The 19,478-nt window shown below is 44.8% G+C and overlaps 1 protein-coding gene and 1 long non-coding RNA gene across 3 annotated transcripts in view; one reads left to right on the top strand and one right to left on the bottom strand.

The window, feature by feature from the left end:
* LOC132540843 (uncharacterized) overlaps positions 1–19,478 on the bottom strand; it is a 207,079-nt gene that overhangs the window by 12,325 nt on the left and 175,276 nt on the right. The window lies entirely within an intron of this gene.
* On the top strand, positions 11,811–19,143 carry GALT (galactose-1-phosphate uridylyltransferase). 2 transcript variants are annotated; one of them, XM_016188049.2, is made up of 11 exons: positions 11,811–11,973; positions 12,176–12,345; positions 13,729–13,804; positions 13,888–13,936; positions 14,073–14,202; positions 14,335–14,391; positions 14,517–14,639; positions 15,593–15,725; positions 15,826–15,909; positions 16,973–17,127; positions 17,414–19,143. In XM_016188049.2, the coding sequence occupies exons 1-11, from the start codon at positions 11,892–11,894 to the stop codon at positions 17,492–17,494; spliced, it is 1,140 nt and encodes a 379-aa protein (XP_016043535.1). In that variant the 5' UTR covers positions 11,811–11,891; the 3' UTR covers positions 17,495–19,143. The 2 variants fall into 2 exon arrangements, with proteins under 2 accessions (XP_016043535.1, XP_060055236.1); XM_060199253.1 differs by having other exon boundaries at positions 11,824–11,973; positions 12,208–12,345.

Below are 19,478 nucleotides of genomic sequence, written 5' to 3'. Positions count from 1 at the left end.
TGAGCTATCTATCTTTCATGCTGTAGACAAAATTTGGATGGCTTTTTTTTTTTTTTTTTTTTGCCAAAGCACTGATCAGCTCTGGTTTATGGTGGTGCAAGGGATTAAACCTGGGACTTTGAGGCCTCAGGCATGATAGTCTTTTTGCATAACCATTATGCAATCTCCCCTGTCCCTAGATGGCTTTTTCTTTTGAGATTTATTTATGAGAGAGAGAGAGAGGATCAAGTGAGCAAGAAAGAGCCAGAGCATCATTCTGGCACATATGATGCCAGGGATTGAAACTGTGGCATGGGGTTCCAAGCCTGAGGGTCCAATGCTTTATCCACTGCACCACCTCCTTGGTAAAAAATCTTAGATAATGGAGCCAGGTAGTGGCACACCTGGTTGAATGCACATGTTACTGTGCACAAAGATCCAGGTTCAAGCCCCTGTCCCCCACCTCAGGGAGAAAGCTTCATGAGCGGTGAAGCAGGGCTGCAGGTGTCTCTGTCCCTTTTCCTCTCTATCTCCCCTTTCCTCTCAATTTCTGGTGCCTCTATCTAATAAAAAATAAAGATAATTAAAAATATTTTTTTAACTCTTTTTTTTTCACAATACAACCCCCACTATGTCATTCATCATCTTTCATGGACCTGTATTCTCCCCACTTTTTTTTTTTTAATTTTTTAAGATAACTCTTTAAGGAGTTGAGCTTGGGAGGTGATGCCATAGGCGAAGTGTTGGACCCTCAAACCTAAAGTCCTGAGTTTGATCCCTGGCATCAGTCATGCCAGAATGATGATCTGGTTCTTTCTTTCTCCTCCCCTATCTCAAAAACAAACACATAAATATTAAAAACAAAAAGAGTATCAGTGCAGTTGGGGAAATGTTTCAGCTGGTAGAACATTGAACTTACATGCTTGAGGTTCATGTTGGTCCCTGGCACCACATGTACCAGAGTGATGTTCTGGGGTGTTTCTCTCATATATATATATATATCCATGTGAAAATTGTTTCAATGTAATAAATAAACTTTTACAAATGTCTTTAGTAGCCTGGGAGGGTGCACAGTGATAGATTTTTGAAATTGCAAGAAGAGGTCTTGAGTTTGATTCCCTGGCACTCTATGTGCCAGAGTGATGTCTGATTCTCTCATTCTCTCTCTCTCTCTCTCTCTCTCTCTCATGAGATAAACAATTATTTTAAAATGTCAGGGTCTGGAGTGTCAGCATAATGATCATGAAAAAAAATTCTTATGTCTGAGGCACCAAACATCCCAGCTTCAATCCCCAACACCAGCATAAGCCAGAGCTAAACAGTGCTCTGGTAGAAAAGAAAAAATAAAGGGGGGGGGGTTGGGCGGTAGTGCAGTGGGTTAAACACACGTGGTACAAAGCCAGAGGACCAGAGGAAGGAACCTGCAGGGGAGTTGCTTCACAGGTGGTGAAGCAGGTCTGCAGGTGTCTTTCTCTCACCCTCTCTGTCTTCTCCTCCTCTCTCCATTTCTCTGTCCTATCCAACAACGATGACATCAATAACAAGGAAAACAACAAGGGCAACAAAAGGGAATAAATAAATAAATAATAAAAATGTAAAAAAAACAATATTGCAAGCAACCTAGGATGTAGTTCAATGGATAAGGTGCTGGACTTTCAAGCATGAGGTCCTGAGTTTCATTCTGAGCTCCACGTGTGCTGGAGTGATGCTCTCATTTCCTCTTTCTCTCTCTCTTTCTCTCTCATACATGAAGAAAGTCATGTGGGGGTAGATAGCATAATGTTTATGCAAAGGCACTTTCTTGCCTAAGGCTCTGAAGTCCCATGTTCAATCCCCCACACGCCACCACAAACCAGACTGAGCAGTGCTTTGGTAATAAATAAATACATATATAATAAGAAAGTCAGGTATGGGCAGGAGAGATCCATCACTATATAGGGCATATGCCTTGTCAATGTGTAGCTCCGGGTTGGGCTCTGGTACCACTGGGGGTTCAGTGTCACTGGTAAAGTGCTGGTACTCTAATATCTCTTGCTTTCCCTGTCTCTTTCTTTGAATGAGAAAACTGGCCCAGGAATGATGAAATACAGAATATGCCCTGTTGGTATGCATCTAGTTCAGCTTCTGGGATCTAGTTCTGCTTCTGTTACATTGCTTGACGTTGTGGTCTATTTACATGATCTTTCTGTTACATTGGTTTGGTCTCACCCCCCCCACCTCGGGGAGATTTGGTTTAGCCCTTAGTAGTTTCCGGCTTCTCCGCAATGGCTTCAATCGCCTCACCTTCTATTTCCCCTTCCTGAGAAGGCACCTGTTTTGTCATGCCTATGGCCCAGGCTTGAGTCCCCAGTCCCTGAAGTTTTAGTACTGTGGTTTGTCTCTCTCTGAAAAAGTTAGCCTGGAGTGGTGAAGGTCCAGTTAAATTACTTAACTCACCGCCCCCTCAATGAGCACAAGTGAAGCTCCAAGTAGATGGGTCATGTTTATCTTGTGGTTTCCAGTACCCCGGAATCATGCCACTTTGTTCCCTCTCCGTGGCTGCAAAGTCAGTTGGAGGAAGGGAAAAAAAGAGAGCCCGGTTTTCAAGCTCCTGGTCAGCAATCTGTCCACTAGTGCATCTTGTCCTTTGGTACTAGGTTTGTGATAAGTCTCCGCGCCACACTTAAAAAAGGGTTCGGGAGTCGGGCTGTAGCGCAGCGGGTTAAGCGCAGGTGGCGCAAAGCACAAGGACCGGCATAAGGATTCCGGTTCGAACCCCGGCTCCCCACCTGCAGGGGAGTTGCTTCACAGGCGGTGAAGCAGGTCTGCAGGTGTCTATCTTTCTCTCCTCCTCTCTGTCTTCCCCTCCTCTCTCCATTTCTCTCTGTCCTATCCAACAACGACAACAACAACAATAATAACTACAACAATAAAACAACAAGGGAAACAAAAGGGAATAAATAAAAGAAAAAAAAGGGTTCATTGTGACAAAACAATCTTTTGTGTGTACTCTGTACTTCCTGATTAACCTCTCAAGCATTCCTAAATATTAAAATTCTCTCAACTTCAGAGTAATGGCTTAATAAAAGTGCAGTTATAAACATGTATTGTTTAATTCATGATATAATGTCATAATGCAGCACTGGCATTTAACTGTAATTTTTTTTATCAATCATGTACTCATAGGTCTTTACATTTAACATAAAACACAAAACAATGATTACATAAAATTGAGTTTAGTAGGAATACTGTTAAGTACCTTAAAATATTTAAAATACATATTTCAAAGTCCTCTAAATATTTGGTTTGGAGAGTAAGAGAGGTATCCATTAGGATGAACCATAGAAACTATGGATTTTGTAAGTGAAAAAGATATAGTCTAAACAATTTCATATGATTCAACCTAATACAACCCTGAGAACATTTTATTTGGTGTTATACAATAAACTCAAAGAGAACTTATAAAAAAAAAATCACATTTTAAGTGAAGGGAAAACACTTCAGGATGGAAATATGCACAGTAGCAATGCCAAATTTTCCCTCCTGTGATCTGAAATCTTAGAAAACTAAGAAAAAAAAGTGGGCAATTTAAAAAATAAACAACTAAAATGATAGAAGGATTAACTATCATTGTTAATGACATTGAAACAGAAAACCATTAGCCAAATTTTTTTATTTAAAAACTTTAAAAGTTCACATATAAAAAATTCAGCATTAAACAGCACTATGGTGTCTGTCTTTGTCTCTCTGTTACGGTCTGTCTCTCACTAAAATACAATAGTAAAATATTTTTAAAAAGAAAGTGCTAAAATAATAGCAATAACAAACTGTCTAGCAACTTGGAAGGTAGGTGGTGCAGTGGTTTCAGGGTTGGACTTAAAAAAGACATAGGTTTCCCTGGCATTGCATGTTTTAGATTTTTTTTTTTTTTTTTACCAGAGCACTGTCTGTTCAGTTCTGGCTTGGTATTGAACCTTGGACTTTGGAGCCTCAAGTATGAAAGTCTATTTGCATAATCATTATACTACCTACCCCAGCCCATACTCTGGTTCTTCTCTTGTGTTAGTAAATAAATTAATCTTTTTTTAAAATGAAAAAAAAATTCAGCATTAAAATGAAAAGCTACAAATATAGGTTAAAAGAATACGAATCACTTTTAAAGCCTTGAAAATAAGACTAATTTATTTGCATTATTAACACCAGTAAGTAGGCAACTACTCCAAGTCTAAGTTTAGGCCTCCTAAATGGAATTATGTTTCAAATGAATTATCAACATACTAACTATAGCAGCATTATTCTCAAAGTTTCTTAACTTCTATATTAGTAAAAGTGTCTGAAATTACCTTCCCACATGTAGTCTGCAATATCAAAAATACACTGTAGAAATTTTATATATGTAGTGATTATAAAAAATTTTAGCTGGGGGTCAGTGCATTGGGTTAAGCGCATATGGCACGAAGCACAAGGACCAGCATAAGGATCTCAGTTCAAGCCCCCGGCTCCCTACATGGAGGGGTTTTGCTTCACAAGCGGTGAAGCAGGTCTGTCTCTCCCCCTTTCTGTTTCCCCTCCTTTCTCGATTTCTCTCTTTTGTATACAACAATAGCAATGACAACAACAATAATAATAATGACGACAACAAAGCAACAAAATGGGAAAAATGGCCTCCAGGAGCAGTGGATTCGTAGTGCAGGCACCAAGCCCCAGCAATAACCCTGGAGGCAAAAAAAAATTTTTTTTTTTAGCTTTTCTTCAACTTTGAACAGTTCTCTATCCAACGCCACCCCAGCAACAAGCTAGAACAAAAAATAATTGATAAAAAACCTGCCAAACAAAACAACTGGATCTGATCTCTAATTAAAAACATATTTGAAAATAGTACTTTCATTATGTAATTTAATAGCTGTAATCAGTAAACTCAGGTTTCCTGAGTGAGTGTATAGTATGTCTGAACTGGATGTACATATATGTTAGATTGTACATTTCAGCAGTGATTCTTCATTTGCAACTCTCACACCATTTACGAATGGCAGCTCCAGTACTACTGGCTATGATGCAGAGAGCACCACCCACTGTCCACCAGGTTGGCACATCATTAAAGAAAATAACCTGAAAGGTAAAAACAAAGACCACATCCATAGTCTTCATTATTGCTACGAGTCCTGCTTTTTCTATTTGCAGAGCTTTGGTGAGAAAAACTTGACCCCCCTAACCAAACAACCCAATTAGCTGGAGAAACAGTCTGTCCAGTCCACAGTATGGCAGATTCCATTCTCCTAATATAAAGAGGACAATGACACACTCAATGAGACCAAGTACTACATAATACCAGATGCTCAAAAAGTAGTCCACAGATTTTCCCATTTTTCTTAGGATAATAACTTCGGCCTGAGAGTGAGATCATCCCATACTCACCCTTCTGTTTCTGACTTATTTCACTCAACATGAAGATTTCTTTTTTTTTAATATTTATTTTATTTATTTATTCCCTTTTGTTGCCCTTGTTGTTTTATTGTTGTAGTTATTATTGTTGTTGTCGTTGTTGGATAGGACAGAGAGAAATGGAGAGAGGAGGGGAAGACAGAGAGGGGGAGAGAAAGACAGACACCTGCAGACCTGCTTCACCGCCTGTGAAGCAACTCCCCTGCAGGTGGGGAGCCGGGGCTCAAACCGGGATCCTTATGCTGGTCCTTGTGCTTTGCGCCACCTGCACTTAACCCGCTGCGCTACAGCCCGACTCCCAACATGAATTTTTCAAGGTCCATCCAAGATCGGCTGAAAACGGTGAAGTCACCATTTTTTTTACAGCTGAGTAGTATTCCATTGTCTATATAGACCACAACTTGCTCAGCCACTCGTCTGTTGTTGGACACCTGGGTTGCCTCCAGGTTTTGGCTATTACAAATTGTTGTGCCAAGAACATATATGTAAACAGATCTTTTTGGATGGGTGTGTTGGGTTCCTTAGGATATATCCCCAGGAGAGGAATTGCAGGATCATAGGGTAGGTCCATTTCTAGCCTTCTGAGAGTTCTCCAGACTGTTCTCCACAGAGGTTGGACCAACTGACATTCCCACCAGCAGTGCAGGGGGGTTCTTTGACCCCACACCCTCTCCAGCATTTGCTGCTGTTATCTTTTCTGATGTATGACATTCTCACAGGAGTGAAGTGGTATCTCATTGTTGTCTTGATTTGCATTTCTCTGACAATCAGAGACTTGGAGCATTTTTTCATGTGTTTCTCGGCCTTTTGGATCTCTTCTGTGGTGAATATTCTGTCCAAGTCCTCCCCCCATTTTTGGATGGGGTTATTTGTTGTCTTGTTGTTGAGTTTGGCAATCTCTTTATATATGTTTGTTATTAAACTCTTGTCTGATGTATGGCATGTAAAGATCTTCTCCCATTCTGTGAGGGGTCTCTTGGTTTGGGTAGTGGTTTCTTTTGCTGTGAAGAAGCTTTTTCATTTGATGTAGTCCCATAGGTTTATGCCGGAATAGCCTTGCGGGCAGGAGAGAGAGACGACCAGGGACTCATGGCTGAGCTGGGAAGCAGTATCTTTTTATTGATGAGCAGAGATGTGGTTCAACAATCTAATCTCTTCTAATCACAACACAATTCTCTCCTGCCTCTCTCCTGAGGTGGAAGAGTCAGGAAAAAAAGAAGTACGTACAATAGGGGGCGGGGAGTCGGGAAAAAGCGCAAACCAGTGAGGATTAAAGCAATGTCCCGGAGGCAGGGGGGTGCTTAGTTAACAGTGGTTATGTAAATAGAATACATCGTAAGTAATACAAGCGAACCTAATGTGATGATCAAAACAGAAGGTCTTATAAGCAGGATTTAGAAGCATACCAACAATTCCCCCTTTCTTTTTAACTAATGGCCATAGTATCAGGAGTGTGGGGTGAACAGAAACCTATATCTTATAGGCATTTTCAAAAGAACTGGCATAAGATGTGGAGGAGCAAGTAAGAGAGCAGCAAGAACCAGTGTGATGCCAAGGGGAGGCCTGAGGGGGGCGTTTCTTGCCTCAAAGGGCAAGGCCTATCAGGATAAAGGACAAATCCTGCCTCTGTGGGCATCTCTTGCCTCTGGGGGCATTTCATGCCTCAAAGGGTGTTTCCTGACTCTTGGGCAGCACCTAGCAAGGAGGTGGGGTGGCCTATAGAGTCCCAAGGCAGCTGGCTGCAGTCAGTCTTTGAGAAACCCAGCAGCGTAAAGGGAAGCTGCTGTAAAGTTGTGTAAAGTGTCCAAAGGGTATACCAGCAAGTCCAATAGAAGTCTCAGTCCAAAGTAGATAACCATGGATGAGATGCCAGGGGATGAAACGCTGCACATCTGCCTCGATGGGGAAGATCAGCCACTGGAATTCCACTTTTTCTGTAAAGAGTGAGCTGGAACCTGTGAATCTGTTTCTTTAGGTAGTGCCAGGTCACGTCATTGGTTTTGGGGGGTGCATTGTCTGGCGGTGGCCTCTTGCCCAACTTCACCTCCAGGAAGTGCAGGGGTGCGATCACTGCACGGATGTCTGCGTATTACAGCTCCTTTGCCATCAGAGCCGAGCTGGGGATCTTGGCCAAGGGGCCCAGTCCCGGCAGGGAGCCCGTGGTCACTGAGGGGTCCGGGATCAGTCCAGGCATCATAGCAGGAGGGCAGGGGGCCAGGATGGGCTGCAGCCCTGCCTGCTGCTCTGCCCCCAGTGGCTGAGCAGCGTGGAGGGAGCCCATGCCCAGTGTCCCGTGCCCTGCAGGGGTGAGCAGGGTCCAGCGGGCGGGCAGCAGGTGGGAACCAAAGTGTGGCCCAGAGCAAAATGTTCCAGAGACAGAGAAACTGTCTCATGAAGAAAGGGTAGAGGCTTTTGGAAACCTCTTCATAAGTAGAAAGGCAGGCCATGGCGACTTTACTTATCTGGTCTCCTTTGGTCTGCTGCATGTGTGTGGAGCCGAGATTCCTGTCCTTGTTCAGGCGCCATTTTGCTGGGATAGCCTGGCAGGCAGGAGAGAGAGAAGACTAGGGACTCATGACTGAGCTGGGAAGCAGTATCTTTTTATTGACGAGCGGGGATGTGGTTCAACAATCTAATCTCTTCTAATCGCAACACAATTCTCTCCTGCCTCTCTCCTGAGGTGGAAGAGTCAGGAAAAAAGGAAGTACGTACGATAGGGGGCAGGGAGAAGGAAAAAGCACAAACCAGTGAGGATTAAAGCAATGTCCTGGAGGCGGGGGGTGCTTAGTTAACAGTGGTTATGTAAATAGAATACATCATAAGTAATACAAGCGAACCTAATGTGATGATCAAAACAGAAGGTCTTATAAGCAGGATTTAGAAGCATACCAACAGGTTTATACTTGCCTTAGTCTTCTTTGTAATTGGATTCGTTTCATTGAAGATATCTTTAAAATTTATGCAGAAAAGAGTTCTGCCAATATTTTCCTCTAAGTATCTGATAGTTTGTGGTCTAATATCCAAGTCCTTGATCCACTTGGAGTTTACTTTTGTATTTGGTGAAATATAGTGGTTCAGTTTCATTCTTCTGCATGTTTCAACCCATTGTTTCTCATGTTTGTTGAAGAGACTCTGCTTTCCCCATTTAATAGTCTGGGCACTATTGTCAAAGATTAGATGTCCATAGGTGTGGGGGCTTACTTCTGGGCTCTCAATTCTATTACACTGGTTAGTATGTCTATTCATGTTCCAGTACCAAGCAGTTTTGATGACAATGGCCCTATAATACAATTTGAGATCTGGGAGTGTGATGCCTCCAGTTCTGTTCTTTTTTCTCAATATTATTTTGGCAATTCTAGGTCTTTTCTGGTTCCAGATAAACATTTGTAGCATTTTTTCTATTCTCCTAAAAAATGTGCTTGGGATCTTGATGGGGATAGCATTAAATTTGTAGATGGCTCTGGGTAGTATATTTATTTTGATGATATTAATTCTTCCAACCCATGAACATGGAATATCTTTCCACTTCTTTGTGTCTTTTTCAATTTCCTTGAGTAGTGACTCATAATTTTCAGTATACAAGTCTTTTACTTCTTTGGTTAGGTTTACTCCTAGATATTTTATTGTTTTTGTTGCTATAGTAAAAGGAATTGATTTCTGGATTTCAATTTCTTCTAGTGTAGTGTTTGCATAGAGGAATGCCACTGACTTTTGAATGTTAATTTTGTAGCCTGACACCTTACTGTATTTCCTGATGATTTCCAAAAGCTTCTTGCTGGATTCCTTAGGTTTTTCCATGTATACTATCATGTCATCTGCAAATAGGGAGAGTTTGACTTCTTCTCTTCCAGTCTGTATCCCTTTAATTCCTTGCTCCTGCCTGATTGCTATGGCAAGAACTTCCAACACTATGTTGAATAGTAATGGTGATAGTGGGCAGCCCTGTCTAGTACCTGATCTGAGGGGAAATGCTTCCAGTTTTTCACCATTGAGTATGATGTTGGCTGTAGGTTTGCTATATATAGACTCCACTATCTTCAGTAATTTTCCATCTAGTCCCATTTTTTGTAATGTTTTGATCATAAAGGGATGTTGTATTTTGTCAAAAGCTTTCTCTGCATCTATTGATATGACCTTGTGGTTTTTATATATTTTTTTTAATTATCTTTATTTATTGGATAGAGACAGCCAGAAATAAAGAGGAAAGGGGTTGATAGAGAGGGAGAGAGACAGAGAGACACCTGCAGCCCTGCTTCACCCCTCATGAAGCTTTTCCCCCTGCAGGTGGGGACTGGGGGCTCAAACCCGGGTCCTTGCGCATTGTAATACGTGCATTCAACCAGGTGCACCACCACCCAGCCCCCAACCATGTGGTTTTTGGTCTTGCTTTTGTTGATATGGTGACCTACTCCAGAGATTAATAGTATTTTTTTTTTTTTTGCCTCCAGGGTTATTGCTGGGGCTGCACTACAAATCTACTGCTCCTGGAGGCTATTTTTTTTTCCATTTTGTTGCTCTTGTTATTTATTTGGGTGTGTGTGGGGGGGGTTGTGATGGTTGAGTATGGTTAACTAGTCTTTGTTTCTTCACAACTGTTTCTGTTCCCTAGTGGGAATGGAATATGGTAATGGTTTGAGGTAACACCTAAAGCCAGGGTTCTGTTGAAGCAGGTCTAACCCCACTTTTTCTGCCCTAAGAGCTCCCACAAGCACAGCCACAGTGCAGGTAAGTGAAATCGTGATTATACGTCTACAGGCCTCTGGAGTGCAAGCTCTGGGTGGGCAGACTTGCACACATGGGGGCATTCCTTTGATCTATATGGAGCCCAGGTACCTGGCACTTGGTGGATAATAAATATCTGCTGGTGTATTGCACCAAAATAAGAGATTTTGGGGAAGTGGAGGTGTATGTGTGTGTGTGTGTACTTTCAGGACCTGGTGCATGTTGTAAATGACATCCAGTTAAAATTACTCGTCAAGGCAAAAGATAAAGAGTTAAAACAAGGAAAACAAGGCCTTTATTCCTTTGCAATAGGGCATGTAGCCAACAGTGGCAGTCAGGCAGCAGCATGCATCCCTCCCCGCTTCTTCTTTTTTAAAATTAATTAATTAATTTATTTTCCCTTTTGTTGCCTTTTTTAAATTGTTGTTGTAGTTATTATTGTTGCCGCTGTTGTTGCATAGGACAGAGAGAAATGGAGAGAGGAGGGGAAGACAGAGAGGGGGAGAGAAAGACAGACACCTGCAGACCTGCTTCACCACCTGTGAAGGGACTCCCCTGCAGGTGGGGTCCCGGGGGCTCGAACTGGGAACCTTACTCGGTCCTTGGGTCCTTGTGCTTCGCGTCCCCCCTTCTTTTATACCTGACACAGAACTGTCTCCTCTATCCTTGGGCTGGGCTTCAGAGCTCACAATGTCCCTGTTGTCTAAAGAAAAAGAGTCAGAAGGTCTCTATTGGAAGCATTGCAAGTAACTATTATCTGACCTAAAGAATACAGAACTACTGACCACAGGTGGCTATAGATAAACTTAGATAATTTATAAGAATAAATTATCTAAATATTATAAATATTTACTTATAAAAATAAATATAGATAATGTATAATTTTTTTTGTACTAAATGATTGTTCTATTCATGTTCCTTTGAAGGAACCTAACCATCTCTTACTTGTACGATGATGGAGGAGAAGCTAGGCTGGGAGTGAGAGTGTTTTGCAGAAAATTAGGACGTTTTGCACATGTATCAACAACTGTATTTACAATTTAAAAAAAAATCTGCTGAATCAATGGCCAGCCTGGTAAGCTTCCGGGAGATGAGGGACTTACAGGAAACAGGTTTGAGGTTTTTTTTCTAAATATTTATTTATTTATTTCCCTTTTGTTGTTTTATTGTTGTAGTTACTGATGCCGTCGTTGTTGGATAGGACAGAGAGAAATGGAGAGAGGAGGGGAAGACAGAGAGGGGGAGAAAGTCACCTGCAGACCTGCTTCACAGCCTGTGAAGCAACTTCCCTGCAGGTGGGGATCCCGGGGCTCGAACGGGGATCCTACTGCCAGTCTTTGTGCTTTGCGCCACATGCGCTTAACCCGCTGCGTTACCACTGGAACCCCAGGTTTGAGGGTTTTCTTTTTTTTTTTTCTTTATTATTATTTTTTAAATATCACAGCACTGCTCAGCTTATGGTGATATAGGGGATTGAGCATAGGACTTTGGAGCCTCAGGCTTGAGAGTCTGCTTGCATAACCATTATGCTATCTATTTAGGGTGGGGTTTTCTAATGTAGAGGCTTTGACCCCCAGAGGTGGACCGGGATTCTCAAAGTCACCCTCCTACCAGGCTCCGCCCTTCTGAGCCCCGCCCCGATTGTCATCACGTGCTGCCGTCACGTGTGCGGCCAGAGCAGGGCGGACCTGCGGGGCAGAGGTGTCTGCGGGGCAGAGGTGCAACACCCAAGGCTTTTCGCAGGTCCCAGCTGTTGCTCCCGAGACCTCATGGCGGGCAGCGGAGCGGCCCCCGAGCAGCACCAGCAGGCCTCAGAGGAGGACGCCGAGGCTACCGCCTTCCGGGCGAGCGGTAACTGCGGGGCGGCAAACGCACCCATTCTTTAGGAGCTTCTCTCCCCTTCCTCCTGGGCGGCGGGCTCTCCAGGGGAGGGGACACGCCCTTGTTAGGGCTGCAGGCCACCGGGCGCGGGGAGCTTCCTACTCTGGGCGGGGGATTTGAACGGGAGAGAGGCGGAGGGCTTTGCTGGCTGGTGATGACTCTTTGCCCCTAGACCATCAGCATATCCGCTACAACCCGCTGCAGGATGAGTGGGTGCTGGTGTCAGCTCACCGCATGAAGCGGCCCTGGCAGGGGCAGGTAGAACCCCCACTTCTGAAGACAGTACCTCGCCATGACCCCCACAACCCTCTGTGTCCTGGGGCCACACGGGCCAATGGAGAGGTAAGCTTTAATTTTATAAAGATTTATTTCTTGGGGGCTAGGTGGTGACCTACCTGGTTAGGTGCTCATGTTACAATGCGCAAGAACTCAGGTTCAAGCCCCTGGTCCCCACCTGTAGGGGGAAAGCTTCACGAGTGGTGAAGCAGGGCTGCAGGGATCTGCCTGTCTGTTTCCTTTTCTATCTCCCCTCCCTTCTCAATTTCTCTATCCATAATAAATAAGTAAAAATTTAAAAAATATAGGTAATTGGGAGGGAGCGCAGCGGGTTAAGTGCAGGTGTCTCAGAGCTCAAGGACCGGCATAAGGATCCCTGTTCGAGCCCCCGGCTCCCCACCTGCAGGGGGGTCGCTTCACAGGCGGTGAAGCAGGTCTGCAGGTGTCTGTCTTTCTCTCCCCTTCTCTGTCTCCCCCTCCTCTCTCCCTTTCTCTCTGTCCTAACAATGACAACATCATCAACAACAACAATAAAAAACAAGGGCAACGAAAGGGAAAATAAATCAAATTAAAAAATAAAAAACAATGTAGATTTATTTGTTTACTTATGAGGGAACAAGAACCAGAGCATCAGTCTAGCACATGTGGTGCTTGGGCTATAACTTGGAACCTCATACTTGAGAGTCCGTCTTCTGGAACCTCATACTTGAGAGTCCGTCTTCACCGAGTCACCTCCCCAGACACATTTATTCATTCATTTATTTTTATGAGAACACTCCACAGTTCTGGCTTATTGTGGGGCTTTGGATTGAATTTGGGATCTCTGGTAACTCAGGCATGGGGCAGTGGTGCTACCTGACCCTAAAGATAAACTTTTATTTATTTATTTTTAATTTTTATCTTTATTTATTGGCTAGAGACAGCCAGAAATATAGAAGGAATGGGATGATAGAGAGCGAGAGAGACAGAAAGACACCTGCAGCTCTGCTTCACCACTCATGAAGCTTTCCCTCTGCAGGTGGGGACTGGGGGCTCGAACCCGGGTCCTTGTGCACTGTAATGTGTGCGCTCAACCAGGTACGCCACCACCTGGTCCCAAGATAAACTTTTCTAATCTACATCTTCAATGTAAGCAAGGGAGAGTAGCTTCCCCTTAGAGCTGCCCCTCACCCACTACGGCAGCAATAGACCTTCTTCTGGGTCATATCCCCCTAGAATTTTTTGATGTCTGATCCTTTGGAGCCTGTCAAACTTTTTTAAAAATCAGAACACTGCCCAGCTTTGGTTTATGGTGGTGCAGAGGATTGAACCTGGGACATTGGAACGCCAGGCATGAGTCTTTATGTATAACTATTATGCCATCTCCCTCACCCTTGTCCAATCTGGAAGCCCACCAAAAGACTGGTGGTATGGGCACAGTGAATGCTTCTAACCCATCCTTGTCAGTAGGTGAACCCTGACTACGACGGCACCTTCCTGTTTGATAATGACTTCCCAGCTCTACAACCTGATGCACCCAGTCCAGGTAATGTGACGTAAGCCACTGTCTGGATGGGGTGGGGCTCTTAGGGGACTTCTGTTGCAGTGAATGATTTCCCTTTATCTCAGTACCCAGTGATCACCCCCTTTTCCAAGCAGAGGCTGCTCGAGGAGTGTGGTAACTATGGGTTTTCCCCTTTCACAACTTTCAGCGCAGGGTCTGCGCTGAGCACTGTGGTTGGGCACTGCCCCTAGCACAGCCAAGCCCTGTACCTCTTATCCCTCCCTCCATCCTTCCCTCCCCCACCACCTAGTAAGGTCATGTGCTTCCACCCCTGGTCGGATGTGACGCTGCCACTCATGTCAGTCTCTGAGATTCGGGCTGTCGTCGATGCATGGGCCTCAGTCACAGAGGAGCTGGGTGCTCAGTACCCTTGGGTGCAGGTCTGTGAAGGCAGGGAAGGGATGGTACTGTTTTGGTTCTGGGGGTAGCATTCCAGTTTCTATAGGGAGTGATCAGGAGGGGTAAACATGATATCTTTCTGATTACTCAAGCTCTTTACTCCTACTCGATAGATCTTTGAGAACAAAGGAACTATGATGGGCTGTTCCAACCCTCACCCCCATTGCCAGGTAAGTGTGTCAGGACCTCGGTTGCTAGGCTGAGTCCAAACTGGTAGGAAGGGGGACAAGGGCAGAGGAAACATGCTACTTGGAAACTTTGGAGTGAAGGACCTGCTCTTTTTGCCCCTTGACAGGTGTGGGCCAGCAGTTTTCTGCCAGATATTGCCCAGCGGGAGGAGCGATCTCAGCGGGCCTATCAGACTCAGAATGGAGAACCCCTGCTAATGGAATATGGCCGCCAGGAGTTACTGAGAAAGGTGGGTGAATGCCAAGGTCTCTGTCCCCAAAAAGATTTCTTTAAAATATCTATTTATTTATTCCCTTTTGTTGTCCTTGTTTTATTATTGTAGTTATTGTTGTTATTGATGTCATTGTTATTGGATAGGACAGAGAGAAATGGAGAGAGGAGGGGAAGACATAGAAGGGAAGAGAAAGACAGACACCTGCAGACCTGCTTCACTGCTTGTGAAGCGACTCTCCTGCAGGTGGGGAGCCGAAGGCTCGAACCAGGATCCTTAAGCCGGTCCTTGCTCTTTGCGCCACCTGCACTTAACCCACTGTGCTACCACCCGACTCCCCCCCAAAAGATTCTAACCTCACCCCAAAAGAGAGGTGTGTGAAGGAGAAGGGTAGAAGAGAGTAGCAGAGAGACTTAGAAGAAAGGAAAGATTGGGTCCGGGTGGTGGCTGGGCACACATGTTACAATGTACAAGGGCCTAGGTTTGAGCCCTCGGTTCCCACCTGCAGGGGGAAGGCTTTGCAAGTGGTGAAGGAATATTGCAGGTGTCTCTCTATCACCCCCTTCCCTCTCGATTTCTGGCTGCCTCTATCCAATAAATAAATAAAGGTCTTGATAGAGACAGAGAAATTGATAGTGAATGGGGAGATAGAGAATGGTCTGGGAAGTGGCACAGTGGGTAAAGCATTGGACTCAAAAGCATGAGGTCCTGAGTTCAATCCCTGGCAGCACATGTACCAGAATGATGTCTGGGTCTTTCTCCCCTCCTATCTTTTTTGTTAATAAACAAATAAAATCTTACAAAGAGAGAGAGAGACACCTGCAACTCTGCTTTACTGCTTGCAAAGCTTCCCCCTGCAGGTAAGGACCAGGGGCTTGAACCCACATTGGACCTTTTGATTCTGCTTTCCTTGTCTATTTTCTGACTCCCACACTCACCTGGATAATCTCGTCTCCATTTGGTCTATCCAGGAGCGCCTTGTCTTAGCCAGTGAGCACTGGATAGTTTTGGTCCCCTTTTGGGCTGTGTGGCCCTTTCAGACACTGCTGCTGCCCCGTCGACATGTTCGGCGACTGCCCGAGCTAACCCCAGCTGAGCGCCATGGTGAGTCTCCCACTGGGGTCGTGGGGCTGGGCTCTGGATGCAGCTGGCTCTGGTAGGGCCACCATCTTGGGCCCCAGGCTGAGTCAACATCTGATTCCAGATCTAGCCTCTATCATGAAGAAGCTTTTGACCAAGTACGACAACCTATTTGAGACTTCTTTTCCCTACTCCATGGGCTGGCATGGTGAGATTTTCTTCAAATACCCATTTTAAGCCCTAACACCATTTTTGAATTCCTGGGGCCTGACCTAGTAGACAGCAGCTCTAAGCAGCTTTGAAACTTTTGCTCCAGAAATTTTCTGAACAGGGATACAGATCTTAGGGATACTGAGACTCTTAACAGTGAAACTGTATCTCCTGCTGTTCTGTCCAATGTTTGGTCTCCTCACTGGCAATGGAAGCTGGGAGAGGAGATGTCCTTTTCAGACATTTAGCTTGACTTGGGGCTAGGGGATGGGCTGAATAACAAATATATATATATATATATATATATATATATATATATATACTTTTTTTTCCTCCAGGGTTATCGCTGGGCTCTGTGCCTGCACTACAAATCCACTGCTTCTGGAGGCTGTTTTTTCCCTTTTGTTGCCCTTGTTGTTTATCGTTGTTATTATTGTTGGATAGAACAGAGAGAAATAGAGAGAAGAGGGGAAGACAGAGGGGAGAGAAAGATAGGCACCTGTAGACCTGATTCCCTGCAGCTGGGGATCTGGGGTCTCAAACTGGGATCCTCACGCTGGTCCTTGGGCTTTGTGCTATGTGCGCTTAACCCACTATGCTACCGCCTGGCCCCGCTAGATATATATTTAATATTTATTTATTCCCTTTTGTTGCCCTTGTTTTACTGTTATAGTTATTATTGTTGTTGTTGCTGGGTAGGACAGAGAGAAATGGAGAGAGGAGGGGAAGACAGAGAGGGGGAGATAAAGATAGACACCTGCAGACCTGCTTCACCGCTTATGAAGCAACCCCCTTGCAGGTAGGGAGCCGAGGGCTCAAACTGGGATCCTTAAGCCGGTCCTTGTGCTTTGTGCCACCTGCTCTTAACCCACTGTGCTACCGCCCGACTCCCATATATATATTTTTACCAGAGCACTCTTAAACTCAGGGGATTAAATCAGGGACTATGGAGCCTCAGGAATGAGAGTCTCTTTGCATAACCATTGTGCTGTCTATCCCTGTCCTTAATTTTTTTTTTTTTAAAGAACTCTCTCCAGCTATCTTTGCATTTTTTATTTCAGGGGCTCCCATGGGGTCAGAAGCTGGGACCAACTGGGACCACTGGCAGCTTCATGCCCACTACTACCCTCCACTCCTGCGTTCTGCCACTATCCGGAAGTTCATGGTTGGCTACGAAATGCTTGCCCAGGCTCAGAGAGACCTCACTCCTGAGCAGGTCAGGGCTCAGATCACCCTGGGTTCTTGGGTTCCCGTTTGTCTCCCATTTCTCACAAAAGATCTCAACAACCATGATGTGAGAACCTCCAGAATCCCATTAACCTGGGCACTTTTAGGGGCTCAGGAGCCAGTCAAGTCCTTTTTCTCCTGCTGACTCCGGTAGCCCCGTCTCCACATTCCTAGCCCCATAAACCACTCCCCCAGTATCTCTTGCACACTAAAAACATACCTCTATTCTTGACAATGTTTCCTTTCCTTAACTGTCCGTATTCCTTTCTTTCTAGGCTGCAGAGAGACTAAGGGCACTTCCAGAGGTTCATTACTCTTTGGAGCAGAAGAACAGAGAGACAGCAGCCAATGCTTGACCCTGTTGACTTGTTGACCATAGTACCTGCTCACTGAGGACTCATGAGATCAGGTCCTAGAGTTGGGGCAGATGTGCAATCACTACAACTGCTTTTCAGGGAGTCGGGCAGTAGCACAGCGGGTTAAGCGAAGGTGGCGCAAAGCGCAAGGACTGACATGAAGATCCCAATTCGAGTCCCCAGCTCCCCACCTGCAGGGGAGTCACTTCACAAGCAGTGAAACAGGTTTGCAGGTGTCTATCTTTGTCTCCCCCTCCTCTCCATTTCTTTCTGTCATATCCAACAACAACGACATCAATAACTACAACAGTAAAACAATAAGGGCAACAAAAGGGAATAAATAAATAAATATGGGAGTCGGACAGTAGCACAGCAGGTTAAGTGCAGGTGGCGCGAAGTGCAACGACCAGTCTAAGGATCCCAGTTCGAGCCCCTGGCTCTCCACCTGCTGGAGAGTCACTTCATAGGTGGTGAAAAGCAGGTCTGCAGGTGTCTTATCTTTCTCTCCCCCTCTTAATCTCCCCCTCCTCTCTCCATTTCTCTCTGTCCTATCCAACAACAACATCAATAGCAACAACAACTACAGCAACAATAAAAAGGCAATAAGGGCAACAAAAGGGTAAATAAATAAATAAAATAAAACTGTGCTTTTCAAGCTTTAGTCACACATTCTAACTCCACAGGAGTGTGAATGCTAACCCTCAGGAATCTGGAGTGAAAGGCTGAAAGAAAAATTCCAGCTACAACAAAGCCACATTTGTTTTCTTCTCAGAACAAAATTAATGCTCAGTTTCACACTTGGCATATGGATTTACTTATTACCAGAGCACTTCTCAACTCCATTTTATGGTGGTGCAGGGGACTGAACCTGTGGAGCCTCAGGTGTAAGAGTCATTTTGCATAATTATTATGCTATCTCCCCACCCTGGCCTATAGATTCTTCTTGGGGTGATGAAGATATCTAAGTATTGGAAGTTATTTCTGGGTCAGGGAGATAGCATAATAGCTATGCAAAGTACTTGAGGTCTCAGACTCAATCCCCAGCACCTCCATAAGCCAGAGATGAGCAGTGCTTGAGTCTGACCCCCACCATACTGGAGGTACTGTGGTATCTTTTTCTCTGTCCTATCTCTTGAAGCCCTGGTGTTGAATATATAATATTCTCGATAACACTGACTTTGGGGAGGCCAGAACTCCCTTTACCCCTACTCCTAGGCTATCATCTAATCAAGCCTGAGGGTTTGGTGGGGAACAAGTAAAAAAGATTCTGGTCCCAGTGGTCAGTGGCTACACTCTGGGCCACAGGCCAGAGTCCTGGCTTTGTAAGTAGCTACAGCTTGGCTCTGTCCCAGCCCACAGGGGCAAGAAGAGGTGACTAGGGAACGTGTAAGTGGCTTTGTGTCTTTGGCTCTGCAAATGTCCATATGCAGCATATATGTGCAGGCTTTGCGTACCTTGGTGGTCCCTGCACCCCCCTCCCTCATTACACAGAAAACAGCTCAGGAAGGGAGGGGCTGCTAGGGTTAGCAGCTGTAGAGTCTAGACGAATGAAATGGTTCTTGGAGTGACCCTAAGTCTGTTCCCTACCCTCTGGACGTCTCTCCCTGGCAAAATTGTGTGAGTAGGAACAATAAACCATGTAGCCAAGATGCCTGATATCATCTGGTATCTTCTAAATTTGTAGGTGAGGACAGGGCTTGTGAATAGTACCACTCATGACTTGACTGTATTTTGTCTCCATTCTCAACGGAAGGAGCCTCATACTAAGGCTAGACAGAGATGCCCAGGAGAACCTTACTTTAGCTGTCTTGTCTTCCAGCCCAGGGTTCTTTTCTCTCAAGACCCTAAAAGGGAAGGAAGACCTGGGACTTGGAGTGCTGCCCTAGTCTGGAAGCTCAGACAGATGGATAAGCTGTGTATCTCCTGTGGGTCCCCAGTGATTGAGGAGTGGAGGAGAACCCTGGTTGGGGGTGACTGGTTTCTT

The sequence above is a fragment of the Erinaceus europaeus genome, chromosome 10 (genome assembly GCF_950295315.1).
Source record: "Erinaceus europaeus chromosome 10, mEriEur2.1, whole genome shotgun sequence".
NCBI lineage: Eukaryota > Metazoa > Chordata > Mammalia > Eulipotyphla > Erinaceidae > Erinaceus > Erinaceus europaeus.
The sequence above is the reverse complement of the archived record's forward strand: the minus strand, read 5'-3'. Positions and strand labels throughout refer to the sequence as shown.